Here is an 18,277-nt window from a genome sequence, read left to right as displayed (position 1 = left end):
ATTGCTCTCCTCTGAGGAGATAGCTGAAACACTTGGATTCTTTGTGTATATTAAGAGAGAAAAAACAATGGAAGAAACTATTGTATATGTGGTAACTGAGTTCAGTTCAGTAAAATTGACCAATATTTAAAGATCCCTTTATGAATATGTCTTTGAATTCTGAATCATGCTGGTAGCATAATGGTAACATATTTGCTATTCTAAGCAAATTGACTGACTTTGGCTATCACACTAAGTATATCACCAGCCATATAATCATATGCCTATTTTCCTGCAAAAACCTATGAGATTTGTATTTTTTGGAAGTTGTACTGCCTTTTCTCCAAAGTAAGTAAAATATATATACAACAGTATCTAATTGCTACTATAGATTAAAAATAGTCTGGAATGCCATTGAGAAGTTGAACTTATTTCATCTAGCCCACAATGGCTTTATAATCATAAATGGGGTTAAAGATTTTGCTGCAAGGGCAATAATCAATTGTCTTCCTAGACAGCACAAATTCTCCAGACAATTAAATATAAAAAGAACTTTGAGTTTTGCAGAATTACTGTGAACTCTCATAACAAGAAAGAGAGATGTTCAGGTCAGGCTGCTAACTTAGCATTTCCAGCTGGCCTTGCTATTGCCAACACTGTGCGTGGCATAAGCAGAGCAAAATCATGTCAGCTTATTCTTGTGTCCATCTGCTGGGATGGCAGCATGCCAAGGGTCAGGTTACTATTAGTTCCAAGTATATAAAAATATAATATGGCAGACAAAGCCCAAATATTTATAATATCTTTCTGTAACTTTAAGTATCTATTTAAAAAAAAATCAATTACTTTTGCTTCTTTGTTGTAATTACAGATAGCTCTCAACCACAACTGAGATCAAAATTTCTGTTCAGTGAGACTTTGCTTGTCAGAAGATTGCAAAAGTTAATCTTGCCAACCAGCTGAATTTTGATCACCTGATCATAGGGATGCTTCAATGGCAATACCTCACTTTCCTCAGTGCTGTTGTAATTTTGAACAGTCAGAGACTTGTTATAAGCTGAGGAGTATCTGTATTATTGTTTTTTTTTCTGCTTTGCTATTATTTTTCAAAATCAGTTCTAAAATGCAAATACTCACAGTCCTTCAGCAATGCATTCCAGAAAAAGATCCATTCCTTTCATAAACGTCACTTCTGAACTGGGACCAGAAGATTCAGGAATAAGTAGCTTGGGTTTTCTTTCTTTGATTAAATTTGCTAAAAGGGAGAAAAGTAATTTCAGAACTCTTGAAATAAGATGGATTCCACTCTTCTTTATTCTATCAGTTATGGTCAGTAAAAATATCAGTGCTAATTCATTCACATATGTTCTACATATTATAATGGAATATTCTTTCCTGCTACGTCAATTTTTTTCCATCTGCTTTAGAATATACTTCTAAAATTTGCAAGCAAACAACTATACAATAGAATGTGGTACATTAATTGTAATTTGTGGATAACATGTATGAGTGGTAACACATTCTTGACATTGTAGGAATAGTACAATTAGAATTAATTGTAAAATTTGTGGGTCCCAAGTTACAAAGTACAAGCTTTGAAAATGAGAGAAAATGGCAACATCTTAAATGGACTCCTATGATAGGGAGGTTTAGAAGGAGAAAGAAATATTGGATAATTTCAGGGTTTGGAGATAGTGGAGAAGAAAGGCTTTCCTCTTCCTGAGACTCTACTGCTCAGTGTCATCTGGCCCACTAAAGATTAAGATAGAACCTTTAGAAAAAGAAAAGTTATATTCATCTTTCCAATTAGCTAACTTACTTAAGTTCCACTTAAATTGTTTTCTCCTATGAATATGGAACATGGAAATTATAAGCAGGGAGAGGTTGGGAAAATTCAAAATGTCTTTTGGGTTCAGCTTCTCATTAGAGATTTTGGAGGAAATCTATGTGGTCATTAGAAATTCAAAACAACTTGGTGAAAGGTGGACTAAATGGGGAATCTGGGTAGCTTGGACTAGATCCAAAAGATGGAGTTTTCTATTTCTGTTTTATTGGGTAATCATAACAAATTACTGTTTTCATCTATTTGGAGATAATCTTTCTCTTTCTCCCTCTCTCCGTCTCTCTCTCTCTCACACACACACATCCTGTCATTTGCATGTCTCTGTGTAAAATGCAATATATTTTAAGTAGGATATTTTATTCATTTTAATCTGAACTGAGGTATGAAATGTTAAACAGTAACAACTTACCCTTAGCCGCATTAGATGATCTGGAATCATTAGTATATTTTACTGCAACAGACAGAAATGGAGACCAAATGGAAACATGAATGGTGATGAAATTTATCAAATAAATGATGGATATAATCAGACTGAGTAAAGAATCCAGATTACGCTGACATAGGCCCATTTGCAAGGTGAACTTCTATCCATGTCTCATGAAACTGAAATTGTTAAAATTATCCTCCTCTGTAAAGTTGGGATGGGGAGGAATGCTATTTGAATACAATTAGATTATTCTGCAGATCTCCTGGACTGAAATCATGTTATTCCCACCTAAAACAAATTCCATAATTGCTGAAGATGCAATGCAAGCATGCATAGTGATAATGAACACAAGTACAAATGACGTAAATACCAAAAGATCTCATATTTAGCTAATATTTTAAAATGCTTTTCCATCATGGCCCTTTCCGCCAATCCTTCAGCAGGCAGAAGATTGTATTGATCCATCAATCAATCAATATTTAAAGACTTCCACTCTCAGGAGGCTCTTGTGAAACCAAACCAAAAAAACAACCATCATCACCAAAATTCACAAATTCAACATATACATCTCACAACCAATTAACTGGAGCTTCACTTTTTGCTGCTGCTCCCCTACTTATCACTACTTACATTGTCATAGACAGTGGGCAATATGCAAGCCTGAATGCTATTACTATTATTAGTAATAGTAATATTCCTTTGGCCCATGAAAGATAAACAGTTCTACAAGCTTGTGATGAACCTTCAGTCTATAGCCATCCATCACATCTCATCTCACTTCTCCACTTCCAATCCATTTTAAGGAGACAAAGTAGTAGATGTTTCTCCAGGATCCACTGTTGTTTGAAGGGAGGGAAAGAAAACAAAGCCAGGGGAATCCCCCAGTCTCCTTCTGTAACACGCCTTGCATTCAGTACATAAGGATACTATCATTTGGCAGCAGTTTGCTTATGACACCATGGGAATTAGTAGTGGGACAGCAAAAATCGAAGCTCCAGTTAATTAATGAGATGCTAATGTTAAATCTGTTTTGCTTTTGGTGATGATGCTTTTATTGTGATATGGTTTCATGCTGCCATAGTTTATTTTCTTTCTAATAACATAACTATTTTGTTTAGAAGAGCCGTGGTGATACAGTGGTTGAAATGCAGTATTGCAGGCTAATTCTGCTGACTACCAGCAGTTCGATTCTCACTGGCCCCAGGTTGACTCAGCCTTCTATCCTTCCAAGGTTGGCAAAATGAGGACCAAAATTGTTGGGGGCAATATGCTGTCTCTTTAAATTGCTTAGAGATTTTTTAAAAATAAAATAAAATAAACTGCTTAGAGAGGGCTCTAAAGAGATTTAAAATAAAATAAACTGCTTAGAGAGGGCTCTAAAGCACTATGAAGCAGGATATAAATCTAAGTGCTATTGCTACGTGGATTTTTTTGTATTAGTTTTTATCCTATGTGTGAATCTCTCAGTACTTTTTCCATTGCAGTAACATACAGATGTGTTAAACAAACTATGTCTCCTTATTTTTTAGATTTTTTCCCCAATTGCAATAGGTAGAAGAAACAAGACTGACAATGATAAAATAATGTAAATTTTATCCTGAATTATAATAAAACAAAAAAGTTTATCTCTGACTTAGGTGAATTGTTCTGTGGGGAAAATGAATTTTATTCTGCATTAAAAATAATTACTAAGGAAATAATTTAATCCTATCTTTTTTGAGATAAGTGGAGAACCTATTTATTTTCACATTGTGGCTTAGTCTTTTCAATATTTTATGTATATGTCAACATTTTGTACAACCCTATAAGTGATTATTAAAATGAAAACCCCATTTAGTTGAGCTGGGCTAAATCTAAACATGCATGGATAGCAGCAACTGAAAAAAAAAACTAGAAATAATAAGTTTAAGCTTCTTCTGTTTAGTTAGAAATTGTTTCATGTCAAAAAATCTTACCCCCATCATATTGTTCAAATATGGTTATACAACATTTATATAACATTTTCTTAGTTGTGACCAAGTTCATGTGTTGCTTTGGCAATAAATAAGACATTGAAAGACGTAGTGAGGCAGAATCTTAAGAACATTTGCGGATTATATGGGTCAACTGTCATGAACCACCTAAGAAAGTAGCTGGTATCGTAGTAATATTAAAACTACCACCCAAGGCAATCTTATGTTTCTACAGAGTCCAATTTGGCAAGACACCAGACATAATCAAAGCATTTTTCAGCAACATAAAGCATATTCTGACAGTTTTTAGGTCACATGTAGTAGCTCCTAGCTAAACTTCACTGAGCTCATAGAAGATAAGCAGAGAAACTTGGTTAGTACTCAGATGATATATCATCAGGAAATCCCAGAGTTATGGACTAGACTAGGAAATAAAAAAAAAGAAGTGAAAAAAAAAATCCCAGAAGGTAACAACAAAGTAATTTCTGTATATCATCAGGAAATCCCAGAGTTATAGACTAGACTAGGAAATAAAAGGAGCTGTGGTGGCACAATGTTTAGAATGCAGTATTGCAGGCTAATTCTGCCAACTGCCAGGAGTTCGATCCTGACCTGCTCAAGGTTGACTCAGCCTTCCATCCTTCCAAGGTGGGTAAAATGAGGACCCAGATTGTTGGGGGCAATAGGCTGACTCTGTAAACTGCTTAGAGGGGGCTGTAAAGCACTATGGTATGTAAGTCTATATACTACCACTAATTCCATATTGAACAAACAAAAAAACAAAACAGGGGAGATTCAGTGATCACCAAGATTTGACCTTACTTTAACAATTCTCCCAAGGTGATTAGTCAAATGACAAATCATTCAGAAAGGAACTTAGGTCCTTATTTGTCCTGTAATAATTACATAAGAAGGAGGAGACCAATCAATTTATATGTTAGAATCAAGAAGAAAAAAGAAAGAAGGTACAAATGAAGTCCCTCAACTTTGCTAGTGGCCCTCAGTAGCTACATCCCTACAAATCATTCTATCTTCTCATTTTGGTGGGATTTTTTTCCACTCAAGAGAAAATAAAATTGTTATAAAATAAAATTAACCTTGTTGATGATCCAAACTCTGTCAAGGATCTTGGAGTACTCATCTCAAATGTCCTAAATGCTAGAGCCCACTGTAACTACATAGCCAAAAAGGCGTTAAGAGTTGTTAACCTAATCTTACGTAGCTTTTTCTCTGGTAATATTACACTAATAACTAGAGCATACAAAAGATTTGCTAGACCAATACTCAAATACAGCTCATCAGTCTGGAACCCAGATTACGTTTCTGATATTAACACAGTTGAGAAAGTCCAGAAATATTTCACAAGAAGAGTTCTCCACTCCTCTACTCATTGCAGAATACCTTATGCCATCAAACTCAAAATTCTAGACCTAGAAAATCTAGATCTATGCCGCTTTTGGTCCGATCTAAGTATAGTATATAAAATCATACATTGCAATGTCCTAGCTATCAATGAATACTTCAGCTTCAACATAACAACACAAGAACAAACAATAGATACAAACTCAAGGTTAATCACACCAAACTTGATTGCAGGAAATACGACTTCAGCAACAGAGTGGTCAATGTCTGGAATACTCTACCTGACTCTGGTTTTTTTTCCCCAAACACTTTAACCTATTGACCTCACCCTTTTCCTAAGAGGTCTGTAGGGGGTGTGCTTAAGTGCACCAACATGCCTACCGTCTCTGTCCTATTGTTTCTTTTATATTTTTTAAATTTTTCTTATTTGTACCCATGTATTCATAACTATGTTTTTACTTATACCTATTATCTTGTAAGCAATTGACAAAAATAAATAAATAAATAAAATAAAAATATATTGCTGACAAATGCCTCCAATAAATATACCCTGTGCTAGTTCAACAAGAAAGCACCCATTATTCTCAGTTTCCATTTATATTAAAGGGAAATTATCATTTGGTGGCTCTGAAAAGAATTTGATTTCCATCCCAGTCAGGGTTAGATTTTTATAGTTTTGAGGTTCAGAACAAAACAAGAGAAATATTTTGGCAAGCTAGCAGCTGCAGCAGTTTTATGAATTGGGTCTCGCTGTCATCACTAAGACAGCAGTGCGGTATTGAATACATTTGCATATATTTCTTCAGCAAAAATGATGATTAAAAAAAAAACATGTCACATGTAAGAATTACCAAAAGAACCAAAGGTTGGAAGCAGACATTAAGGCAGATGGAAGATAGAAGAGGGAAAAAAGAAAAAAAGAAGAGAACAATTTCCATACTTACAACGTGTAACTGTCAATGTCATTGGCATTTTCTGTACAATAGTTCTTAGTTTTGGAAATGCAGCAAAGCAGCAATAATCACTACGGCTGTCATTTTCATCCACGTTTGCGAAGTAAAGATCCCCATTAAGGCCCATGGAGACCCTTTCATCTTGTGGGATATGCTGCAAATCTGAAAAAGAAAAAAATGGTAATGGTTCAGTATCTGATCCTTGATCCCAGGTAAGGAAAAAGCTCTTGGATATTAATAATACATGTGACTTGAAATAATGTAAAGGATATTTGCTAGTCTTCCACTATGCTATCTAGGGAAAAATCACCAGTAGAACAAACTGCCTGGATACTCTCTTTTCAACCATGAAATATATACTGCATATGTATTGCAAGTTTGATATTGCATACATTGTTCTGTGACAGAATGCAATTTTTTTTGCAAAACAATGCACCATTTTCATTGTATATTTGTTAAAGAATTATTCAAGCCAGGCCTGTACTCTACATATCATGGCTGTCAAGAAGCCACTTATCTTGTCACTTAGAATAGGCTTGGATGGCACATAATACAAAAGTATAATGTCTATCCCCTATATATGGGTGTGGCCTGGCTCCTCCTGACAGACACAGGTTTCAAATAATAATTAGGACTGCAGAAAAAACAATTACTACCAACCTGCCTTCAATCAAGGACCTGTATACTGCACAAGTCAAAAAGAGAGCTGTGAAAATATTTACAAACCCCTTACATCCTAGACATAAACTGTTTCAACTCCTACCCTCAGAATGACACTATAGAGCACTACACATCAGAACAACTAGACACGAGGACAGTTTTTTTCCGAACGCCATCATTCTGCTAAATAAATAATTCTCTCAACACTGTTAAATTGTTAAATAAGTCTGCATTACTGTTACTATTAATCCTCCCATCCTTCCTTTCACCCATCTCCTCCCACTTATGACTGTATAACTGTAACTTTGTCGCTTGAATCCTTATGATTTTTTATTGATTGTTTCTTAGTATGATTTAATTGCTTATTGTACCCTATGACTATTATTAAGTGTTGAACCTTATGATTCTTGATGAATGTATCTTTTATGTACATTGAGAGCATTTGCTCCAAGACAAATTCCTTCCTTCCAAGACAAATTCCAACCACACTTGGCCAATAAAGAATTCTCTTCTCTTCTCTTCTCTTCTCTTCTCTTCTCTTCTCTTCTCTTCTCTTCTCTTCTTATCAAGGTTTCTTTGGTGATTTCATCCCTCTGCTGTGTGATAAGCTATACATGCTGATTCTTCTGTTTCATCAAACAACACCTTATGCTGATTCCTCCTTCTTCACCCAAAACCCATTTAACTGAAATAGCAACATCCTTTCAAAGGGCCAGCTTCCCTTATCTGGATGGGCCACTTAAAAGATAAGGGTTTTAGGATGTTCAATGATGATGAGCATCTTTCACACTATTCTTATTCCAATGTTCTGTATCAAAACTTTTCTGATTTTACCACAAATTGTTTTATTATTTGTAGTAAACCTTTTTCATATTAACAAGCTGGGTTGTTATTATTTGTTAGATTTCCCAGGGAGAAGGGAGAAAATGAATTCTTTTTAAAATATAGTACAAAAGAACTAAAAAAAAATTCCACTTAGGAATTTCACAGAAAATCAACATTCAAACCAAGAACTTCATTTGCTTTGAGACAGGACTGGATACATACAGAAATGTGACTCACTGAATGAAATCCAAATATAATTCATTATATTTTCCTTTTCCACGATGTAAGATTAGTAAGTGTTTTAATGAATAGCATTAATCTTTGCAGCTGCCTTTTAAGTTTAGCATTAACATTTTCTAATTCATTATCTGTAATTTTCAGTTTATTGCTGCATTCTGTTAACCAAAGAAAATGCCATTAATCAACCGCATGCAATTTTAATTAAATTCAAATTATAGAAATACTTTTGCAGAGAGATTCCATTTGTAATGATGTCAGAAAGAAAGGATGGATACTTACCAATATTCATCCAATAAATGTGCAGTGGTGGGATGCCTTTGGGAGGATTGCAGTGCAAAACCATTGCATCACCATGTTCTATGTCAATAGGGTCAATCTTCTCCTTAGGAAATTTAGGAATACCTATTGTAATAGAAGCACCATAAGAAGAAGCTAAATAGCACTTGTTAATCTTTTCCTATTCCTGGCATTTTTTTAATTCAATGTTACCTGCCATGTTTTGTTTTTGCCTGTGTCCTTTTTATTCAGGTGGTAAAACAAAAATTATTGAGGGAAAACTATTTTGACATGTTTTTTCTCTGGATAACTATCCAGTGGCAATTTCAGGCATAGCAGAGACGCTAACAGTGATGTATATATATATTTTTATTGATCAGGTTTACATTCTTCCTTCCCACTATATAGATGTAGATTTGGTTTTATTTTACAAATGAAAGGGATTTGCTAAAGTCAGGTAATCAGGTCCTTTAGCACTTTCATGGAATTTAATTTTATTAAATTATTTATTTATATCACTAATATCTAATCTTTCTCCACTTCAAAATCTGGTTGAGCTTTAAAGTCTGCTAATTACATTTAATCAGTTATATGAAAATAATTAATGTCACAAGCCCTATTCTCATGCAATTACCATACTTGGATTATCTTCCAAGTTGCCCTTCTGAATTTCCCAAAGTTGCTATAGCAGATAAACAGAATTATTTTAATTCTAAAACATCCTCATGAATTATTTTCCCTAACATCATGTTTTCCTTTCCTAATATTTAAATATTTTAAATTATGTTTCAGTCTGTTGTTTTTGGTTGATGGTTATATTGTACTTTAAAATTGTATTGGTATTGAAACCCAACTAGTTAATGTGTAAATATGACTTGTAAATAAATAAGTAGAAATACAGTATAATTTTACAGCCCTAAGCTTTATCAAATAATCAAATTATTTCCAGAGTATGCCTTTATTGACATTCTATAATTCCCGGTATTTTTCAACACAGACTTCTAACTGTAGATAAAGAGTTAATGGCAGCATTAAAACAAATAATGGTATACCAAGGATGAATCTCATTACATTGTTTTATTTTTTATTTTTAAAACAAGGGTTCTAGAGCAGGGGTCGCCAACCTTTCGGACCTCAGATACCACCAAACTCATAATTTTAGATTCCAGGGACCACTAACTGGTTCTGTGGGCATGGCCTAATTTGTGGGTGTGGCTTGGTGGTCCTGTGACTGGCTGGGCATGGCTTGTATGTAAATATTATAAATATTTATATAAATATTGAATTTTTTTATAAAAAAGAGCAACTTTTACCCCAAAGCAGGCAAAGCAGGCAGGCAGATTGAGTTGCTCAAAGAATCACAGATTCACTCAGAAATCTATCTGCCATTGGTTAGCTCAGTCTGTCATATAAAATTTGCTTGCAAGCAAACTCACAAAATTAACTCACAACACACCATGTATGTAAATATTGGATTTTTTATATAAAAAAGCAACTTTTATCCAAAATCAGGCAAAGCAGGCAGATTGAGTTGCTCACAGAATCACTCAGTGATCTATCTATCTGCTATCAGCTAGCTCAGACTCAAATTTTCTTGCCATGAGTCTGCACTGAATTTGCTTGCAAGCAAACCTTCAGTCCTAAGGGAGGTTCGGCTGTGCTTAGCTAGAAAGCAAGGAATCCAACCATTTCCTGCTTCCTAGCTAATCTAAATCTGCCGGCACAGCAGAACAGATGATGGTCAGAAAAAGGAAAACTAGCAACTTAGCAGACAAGTTTATTGGGTAAGGAGTGAGTGGGCAGGGAGGGTTCCTGCAGGCCATGTGGGCGGAGCAGCCTTGTTAATTAATTAATTGCTTTGTGGGGGTGCTCTGGGGGTGAGATTTCTCTGCGGCCCACCAATATTTTCTCATGGCCCACCAGTGGGCCACGGCCCACTGGTTGGCAACTGCTCTTGTAGAGTGTTATGCCTCTCATTAAGCATTTATGGAAAGAAAACAAAAAAACCCAAAAAGACTCCATGTAGAGTCAAATTAAACCTTGTTTTATATCTTTGCTGCAAATCTCCCAACCACACTGTCAGAACTTCCATCATATGCTTGAGCTTCATATTCGCTAGCTGCCAGTTTGCCATGAACGATGGGGAAAGGGAACTGGTAGGAAAAGGGAGAAGGCTAGCTACTCATACCTTCCAGAGACACCATCTCAAGGTCAAAGAGCTGGAAATGGAATGCAATGACCCACCAATCAGCTGGCCGTTGAAGAGACAGTTCCCAAAACAATGTATTCAAATATAATTGGACAATAAGAGATCAGCAATGGGAAGGAACTGGATAGGGAAAATTAATCAGGAAAGTTTGGCCCACAAAACTGAAGTGTCACATTACCAAAAAGTTGAGTGTTTTTATTTTAAAAAGATGTTAAAGCTAAACAAAATCTAGCAATACATTTTAGGAAGGTTGTAATGTGAATAGTCCTCTTTCAAAAAAAACCAAAATAAACCTCTTTTCTTTATATCTGTCGAGTGCCATAACTTGAAAGACCAGAAATTCCCCCTCAACCTTTTAGTGTATGTGCGTGCGTGCACACATGTACATGTGTATATGTATGTATCTTTAGCTACCTGCTATTGGGACCAACAAAATCATTTGATTGGTTCTTATTGATCCCTTTCCAAGATGAACAATGTTGAGTATGGGAAAGATCTCAAGAACATTCACACTGGGAAGGTAAAGAAGAAGTGGTGCACTTAGCCCTTGGCTCACAATTGTAGAAGCCATATCATAATGCTGAATTGGAAGAATGAGATCTAAGACTAATGGGGAAAATAGAATTCTAAGTGTATCATAGATTTAAAGACCACCATCATAAACTGTGGGAAGCCATTGGCAACTAATACAGATCTCTCATTATTACAAGCTGGACTCATGCTGGCTAGCAGCCTGGTTATCACATTTTGCTACCAGTTGCCATTTCTGTATGCTTCAAATGTCATGATCAGCACCAAACTCCAAACAATCTCTCCTCCTTTTGGCTACAGGAATAGGTTGAAAATTAAAAGTTACAGGATGTTTCAATTACACAGCTTAGTTATTAGTGCCTTCAGCTTCCTAACAGTCTTCCATTATGCATTAGAATATAATTATTGGAATTGTACTCCAATACTTCCCTCTGTATTTATGTAAAATAATTTTGAATGTTCACTCAGTTGAAAGTGCGTAAACTCTTATTTATTTCAGCTTCCCTATTTTCATCCCTATAATAGTGTAGGGCTATTCAGACTTAAAATTTGTGTTAATAGCCCTTTTTATACATTTGCATTTTCATTGTGTTGTTGGAATAACTGGAATGTGTAAACAAGACTTTTATTTTCTCCTTCAGCAGGGTCCTTGTTTGACTTTGAAATCCCGCTGTCACTGAGCAAAGTGAAAACCACTCAGTGGTTTCCTTGGCATAATTGATGTTGAAAAGCATGACTTGGTGTGATTTCTTTCTCTGTTCACTTTTTATTTGGATGGTGAGTTGCCAGGCACCTAGTATCTTCTTTCAAAATTGTGGAGAGATGCCTGCCAAGAACCATGCTATTATCATGATGTCATATTTATCAGGCTATGCTTTGATTGTGTTTGTACATAAAAGGAATTGATTTATTTTAAGGTCCTCTACAACCCCACTTATCAAATTTGGCCATGCAGAATAGCACTGTTTAGATACTAACTCAGCCAAAGAGGAGGAAGGGGAGAAAAGATGGACCTTTCAAAGATGCTAAGGTTTCTCTGTGATAATCAAAAGTCCATGTGTTTGGATTTAAAGGGTGGTGAGGTATAAACTAGCACATACTGTACAACACTATTTTTTAATACAATCTAATATAATCTCACTCTTTTTTACATCACTTCTTCCCATACATACTGTATATCCTCTTAAAAATGTTAGAAGTTTTCTTTTATTTCTTTTTCCTTATCTTTAGTATATACATATCATATCAATATACACCCATTGTCACTTTTGGTTGATGGATCATACATTGAGCATACAGGTCATATATAAAGCATATAGATATTGGAAATGAATAAATACATTTTCTTTCTTCCCAAACACATCAGGTTTAAACAGAGATGAGTGGTATGCAAATTTAAGTAATAAATAAAATAAATAAATTTGATTATTTGTTCTTTCACATCTAAGCCAGCAAGCTGACCTTGAACAGCTACATACAAGATTGTTATTGAATGAGAAAACCAACAAATAATACTGGGGCTAAGACTATACAGGGAAGAAATTAGGAATAACTCAGTGTCATACCACTTCTTTATAGTTGTTCAAAATGCCATCTGTATTTGGCCATGAAGTACTATGAGGAAAGGGGAATTTTCCTTTATCTTTGCACAAAAATCCATTTATATACAATTATAGATACATATGTGGCTTTTCACTTATTTATGTATAAAGAAGCTTAAGAAAGCAGTTGTTCTAGAACAGTGAGTGTATCTTGAAGTAGCTGCTTTAATTATCTTTATGATATTATGGTATCCTTTAGGCTTGCTATTTTGCCTTCCTCTGCTCTTAATACTTTTGCTCAAATGACACTCCATAGTTATAGCCAAACATCATAGTCAGCATCTTTATAGCTACATTCAATAACACAATCTAGTATTCATATAATCTTTATCTTTTGTTTTGTAAACTCTACCAATTGCCTGCTCTTTAACTGTAAACAAAAAACAGGTTCTGTTGTCTATATTAAAAAGTTTGCTTAAGAGCACTTTTACCAAGAAATAACCTTTGAAAATTACTATCCCTTTTATCTGTATTAAACTTTCTTGTAGCCATTTGTCGATAATCTTTTCACCAAAAGTTCTTACATCTTAAAAAACTAAACTTTTCCCCCGCTTCATAATTCAGAAAGAATTTTGATTTATTAAATGGAATTTTCTTTTCCTGTTACTCAGAAAATCGCTCTTTAGCTGTAAATTAATTATATTTGAAAATGTTTAAGTATGATGCTCATTTGAATCATATGTCCATGTCAGCTGCATTGAAGCTGTGAGGTTGTTTGAAATTCTTCAACTTTCAGTCACCCAATAAACCAACCAACAAACCAACCAACCAACCAAAACCTCAGCTCCTAAGAGGGGTAGTTATCCAGAGTGGGCAATCTCTCTTTTTTCTATAGAAAGTGCAACAGACAGAATTTGTTGTCTGACTTCCCATCTTCATTTCAGTAGTGTTCCCACTAGAGATACCTAATTCACCATGAATCCTCACTAGAAGGAAGGAATTGGTACATTATGTCAGGAAGAAGATAAGTGAACAATTTTACAGGAGCCCTATTAAAAACTTACAATACATACATAATTGATTTTAAAATAAATTCTATTAGCCAATAGAATATTCTTTTTGAGTGAGAAGTAAAAGCAGGAAAAAAATCAATTTCAGTTGTAAAAAATGGAAGGTGTTATTTTATTTTTAAATAGCAGAGATTTTGATTGAGCTGTCCAGAAAGCAAGGGAATTTATACAAAATATTGAAGAGGAGAGATTCAAATGGAGATGTTAGATGAGACTAATAAAAAACTCCATCAGGTAATGTGGGAAACTAAAATGGATTATACTGAACTAGGCACTAGAGATATCTTATTTTTCTCTAAATGTTGAGCCTGATTTAGGATTAAAAATGTTTAATGTGAAATATAACTGAAGCAAATTCTCCTCGAGAAAGAAAATATTTGAAAAAGATAAAAAATATAATTTACTGACAAGAAACATATATTTGAAATAAAATATAAAATACTTGATTGATAAAAAATTGGGGGAATAATTTTTTTTCAGCAAGAACAGAAAAGGTAGAGTTGTTATATATAAACCCCAATTAATACCAGAACTTGTATTTACTGATGAGCAAGATAGATTTGTCTGGGAAGGGAATATTGTTTTGTTTATCATGATTTTAATGTTTTTGCTTTTTATATTTTGTTACCTGGAACTGAATAGCATATCAGCCAAAATAGAAAAACAAAAACTTAGCTGTGGTATGGATAATTTGAATGAGGGAATGTTATACACATTACCTTGTACTACTACTGCAAAATAAGACATGCATCTACAATACGTAATAATAATAGCAATAATAAAATAATGGCAATTAAGAGAGGAAAAAGTTGAAAAATATATGCACGTTTTCTCTTCATTTCTACGATTTTTAGATTTTCTAATTACCAGAAAGTTTTTGCTCTTATTTTAAAAAACATCTATTAATATTTGTTGAAAAATGTTTTAAGGCATCAATTATAATTTTATGTAAAAGTTTGTGGAGCACTAAAATAATTCTCCAGAGAAAAAGAAGGGATTCAACATTAAACACTGTCTACCCAAATCAAATCACTGTCTGACACTGATAACATTATTCTCCTGAGTACTCTTTAAATTGGTTGTATATTAATATGCCTGCTAGCTCATTCCTGGAAAAAAAGAGGCATGGTGAAAGTCAGCAAATAAATTTTGCACAGCCCTGATAATATATGTATGCATAAATTCAGCCACATTCCATGTAACTTAGGGCTAAACTATTCAATACATTAAAGATGTAATGCATGATTGCCTTCTGGATTTTATTTATAATAGAGCAAGAACATTGTCTTTGTTTCTGGAGAAGGCTTAAATTCACTGTCAATACTTAGATTAGATTTAAAAAAAAACAAAGGTAGAGGAGGAAGAGAGAAGCGAATCTCTGTACTTATGTGTGGCGAAGGAAAACTCAAAAAGATGTCATTATTCTCTGATGTTTAGCATACGTGGTTTAACTCTAAGCTAAAGCACTTGAAGTTTGTTTATCAAACTTGTATGCCACTCATCTAGGTGAGCTTACAGAAATTGAATAAAATACAAAATAAAACATTAAAACAATAAAGATCTTACTTTAAAAAAGATCAGTTAAAATAAAACTAATCAGGATGGAGAGGGAGGAAGCAAAGCATGCACAGACAGGAGGTGTTCTCTAGTCCATTAGCCATCTCCAACATGCCACACTCCCATTGGGCCCCAGGATAGTTGTTATAGCCATGTCTTCAATTATTTTCAGAGGCCTAAAAGCATAGGAGTGGCTCTAACCTCACACTCACACTTCAAAATGAGCTTTTGACAATTACATTTGCCTCCTGAAAAAGCATCTTTGTAACAACCATGATCTGGATGACTGGGAACCTCTACAGACTGTTGCTATACAATTTGGGAAGAAAACCCTTTGAATGATGTGGGATTTCCAGAAAAAAATTCTAGACTACAGGAACCAGGAGCACTACTCAGGTGAACTTGAGGACACAGATAAACCTCCAAGTGCTTCAGTGACTGTCTAAAAGGATGCAAATGACCAGCTATCTACAAGGAATATAAATCCTTCCATTCCCCACTATCCTGTCAGAGCTGAAGAAGCTTCTTGGATGAGAAGTTAAATATTTTCAAGGAAAAAACAAGAAAGTCCAGTTGCCTCCTGAAAAAGCACCTTTGTGATAAAAAGCAGGGCCTGGTGCTTTTATTTTCTTTTAACATTCAACAAAGAAGTACAAAAATCCTTCAAAGCTGAACATTCTGCCCAGGGGAGATAAGTAGTACTCTTGGCCACAGGGCAAATCTTTCAGTTAATGAGCTAGTGGCTTTGTTCAAGGAAGAAGACCTGTTATGATGTTCTAGCTTGAATGCAGCACTTTTAGAGAGAAAAATTGCAGTGGTGGTGTTTCAATCTTTTCAGGATAGAGGAGCAGCACAGTTGGTTATCACAGCACTGAGTCTACTTGATCTGGCTGCAATAACTTTGACAGCTGTTAAGTTCCAGCAAAGACATTTTGCTTCATCTCTGTAACTCCTAAACAGCACAGAGTGAGGTGGTCTTGCTAAGCTAGCTTGCAACTCGCTTTGGCCTGTTGCCCATCTCTTAAGGTATCCAGAGTATCCCAGTTACCTACATTCTTTTATGGACATAACCACCATTCATGCCTTGATTGTTTATAATATTTTGCCACCTCCAAGTGCCATTACTGGCTTATTGCTATGCTGTAATAAAATAAAAGCACTGAAATCATGGTCCCAAGCCAAAAAAAGCAACTTTTATTTTTGTCTTAGATTAATTACAAGTCATTTTTAAAAAGACATTAAATTACAAATCATTTAATTCATCATTCAGTTCATGGTGAAGACAGCTTTCACACATCTTTTTTAGTGTGCCAATTGCTGCTTTTTCTGGAATGGGAGACATTATTCATAATAATTTATGCCTTGGTTAAACAGAATACTGTAATGTTCTATATGGGGCTACATTTAAGAACTGGGTGAAAGCTGCAATGGATCTATAATGCAGCAGCACAGGGAATTAAACCTATTACTGCAGATCACCAATTTTAGCTGATAGCAGCACCTCAGCTTGTAAGCTAACCGTAATCAATCCTGATTACTGTTCGGATGAGAGACCACCAGATCCATGACATACATGGAACTTTAGATTTGAAATAGAAAAACATTCTGAAATAAGGCTATGGCAAAACCTCAACTGCTGCTACAAATGTTAAGGGAATATATCCATAAAATCATCAGGAGTCAAGCTGGGTTTAAAGAAGATTTTACTAATGTAGATTATAGGCTTCTTACATTTAAGGTTTACATTTAAATTAAACTCTAATATCTCCAATTAAAAATGCTGAATAGATTTGCTCAAAGAAAAAGAATTCATAATTAACTTTCCCAACTCCTTATTTTTATTCTTCGAAGAAGTCTCACTACATTATTGCCATTTGATGTATTCCTAAATGTATCATTGAGAAAGTGGATGAAAAGGAAGAATCCAGAAGGAACACTTAAGGCTCAACAAGAACACAGGAAATGCTTGTCACAATTCTCCAAAACAAACACCTGCATTGTTCAAGGATCTTCTATCTCCCGAGTGGTTCTTATAAATCCCACTTCAAGTTAAGTACAATTAAAGCAATGAACTACCATAGTAGTTCATACAAGTAGTATGAACTATACTAGTAGTATACATAGTAGAATAAACAAAATGTTCAGAATCTTACAATTAGCTGTTTAGAGAAAGTACTTTGAATCAACAATAATTACATATTTATATATTTATAATAATTATTACAAAACAATAACGATAATTATCATCACAAATACTCACCTGGAACTATTAGCTCAATTTCTTGTGACATAGAAGTTCCCAACACGTTGGATGCATAGCAGCGATATTTTCCTTGGAAAAAGGCTATGTTCCCACGATTTTTAACTACAAATGTTCCTGAATTATTAAATGTAGTTATCCGTGAGTCACCCAACAGACTAAATGGTTTCCCATCTTTTGTCCAGTTAAAGCTAAAATGACATTAAATAGCATTAAATAATTTTGAAACAGTTATAATGCATCAATATTGTATACATTAAATACCAGAGATCTTAATCATTTTTGTCTTGCCTTTTCTCATCTATGCATGAATAAATTAGAATAATTACATAGTAGATATATTTCATATAATACATTTTGATAAAATTAACTGAAATATAATGTTGTGTTCTATACTGGGCCACTCAAAACCTCAAGTTAAAGGATAAATATTTCAGTAGTTTTTCAGTGTATGCCTTGAGAGGCACATATTACATATAATACACTATTTAGAAAAATTCCTATACAAAAGAATAGAAGATCAGATCTAATGCTTATCGAGAGACTACATAGTGCTAACATAAATTAAAAAATAGCCAGTAGCCTTCATAAA

General features: G+C 34.4%; 1 protein-coding gene across 8 annotated transcripts in view; it reads right to left on the bottom strand.

Annotated features, from left to right (window-relative positions):
* CHL1 (cell adhesion molecule L1 like) overlaps window positions 1-18,277 on the bottom strand; it is a 205,695-nt gene that overhangs the window by 57,560 nt on the left and 129,858 nt on the right. For all 8 annotated transcript variants that reach the window (XM_087923697.1, XM_087923699.1, XM_087923693.1 and 5 more), the window contains 5 exons: window positions 17,686-17,876; window positions 8,521-8,643; window positions 6,508-6,678; window positions 2,232-2,273; window positions 1,117-1,234 (listed from right to left, as the gene is read on the bottom strand). In XM_087923697.1, the coding sequence (XP_087779823.1) occupies window positions 1,117-1,234; window positions 2,232-2,273; window positions 6,508-6,678; window positions 8,521-8,643; window positions 17,686-17,876 (645 nt within the window). The remainder of the gene's footprint in view (window positions 1-1,116; window positions 1,235-2,231; window positions 2,274-6,507; window positions 6,679-8,520; window positions 8,644-17,685; window positions 17,877-18,277) is intronic.

The sequence above is a fragment of the Pseudonaja textilis genome, chromosome 2, assembly GCF_049901715.1.
Source record: "Pseudonaja textilis isolate UNSWEBS1 chromosome 2, rPseTex1.2, whole genome shotgun sequence".
NCBI classification, from domain to species: Eukaryota; Metazoa; Chordata; class Lepidosauria; order Squamata; family Elapidae; genus Pseudonaja; species Pseudonaja textilis.
The sequence above is the reverse complement of the archived record's forward strand: the minus strand, read 5'-3'. Positions and strand labels throughout refer to the sequence as shown.